General features: G+C 48.2%; 1 protein-coding gene across 1 annotated transcript; it reads right to left on the reverse strand.

Moving 5' to 3' along the window:
- Positions 1 to 508: 508 nt before the first annotated feature.
- BT62DRAFT_1007231 (uncharacterized protein) lies at positions 509 to 1,054 on the reverse strand (the record flags this gene model as incomplete). Its single annotated transcript, XM_043177328.1, has 1 exon — positions 509 to 1,054. The coding sequence occupies one exon, from the start codon at positions 1,052 to 1,054 to the stop codon at positions 509 to 511; it is 546 nt and encodes a 181-aa protein (XP_043038973.1).
- Positions 1,055 to 1,199: the final 145 nt, after the last annotated feature.

A 1,199-nucleotide genomic window follows, 5' to 3' on the forward strand; every position in this document is an offset into this window, starting at 1 on the left:
CTTCATGCGACTATCTTCAGAACAGAACTCATTCAGTGTCTTTCTAATGCCCAACAAATTCCAACCTGCCTCACTGGGCACTTGGATGACACTCTTGCATCATGGTATTCTTGTACCACCTCCATTCCATGTTGGCCACGCAATCACACTGCTTGGAATCCACCAGAGTCCTCCCTCTGCATATGGTCCTGGCTCATCTGTCCCGTCTCTCTTTCGCGTGCATGGAAGGATCATGTGATGATCTTCCTGCCAGTACATTCGCGGCCAGATGGCATGCATCAACATCTTGTGTCCTGATCGCTCTTCTGGCCGTGCATGAAGTGAATTCACCATAAATGCGACAAGACATGTCAGGATGACTGGATAGTAATGGTGTCGCATGTCTGTGTTGTGCTCTTCATTCTGCCACTGGATCAATGTCACAAATCTGAGAGCTCTGGCAGATTTAAATTGCCTGTGGATACTATTAGCCCTGATCCTCATCATTATATAGCTTCTAGAAATGGGCTCACCACCAGTCTTGTCGTGGAACACAATACACCAGATCCAAGAAGCTCGCAACTGGAACATCTGCGAACACATCTTCCGCATTAGCCAGTGGGACTCGTGCCTCAATCCGTGCGTGTACATCGTTATGCCATGCTGCATCTGCGAAGACACCGTACAATTTCCCAAGAAACTCATTGTATGTGTACTTTGACTTCTTCATCAGATTAACTGCTGTAACAAACTTGGCATTATTGCTTGCCCGCATGTCATAGGTAAGGCATTTATCGGTTGTGTACATCTGGACAAAGGTTGCATTGAATTGTCCGAGCGGTGTGGTATGTGTTGTGATGTGACATCCTGCGACGGAGGTGAGATGTGCACATGTATCCCGTTTGTAATTGTAGTAACCGAAACGCGTCCACTTGTTGGCTTCGGTCTGATGCATTTGCAGTAGTCTCTGTAGCGCGACTGCATGGCCATCAGAGTGCCACATAACTGCTCCCTCCTTCACAGACAGCTCAAGTGCAACGTCAACAAAGACATCATCACCAGGAGTACTGAACATGTCGGCATTGAATACATGGTCCTGGCGCAGGAAGTATTCTCGCTCAGTTGCATTGCTTGGGTCATGCACTGTCAATGCCTTGATCCCTCACCACTGAAGCAGAAAACGGTGCCCGATCCCCCATCCATCTGAATGGCGCTCCAGT

The sequence above is a fragment of the Guyanagaster necrorhizus genome (assembly GCF_019112545.1).
Source record: "Guyanagaster necrorhizus MCA 3950 unplaced genomic scaffold BT62scaffold_15, whole genome shotgun sequence".
In the NCBI taxonomy this organism is placed as follows: domain Eukaryota; kingdom Fungi; phylum Basidiomycota; class Agaricomycetes; order Agaricales; family Physalacriaceae; genus Guyanagaster; species Guyanagaster necrorhizus.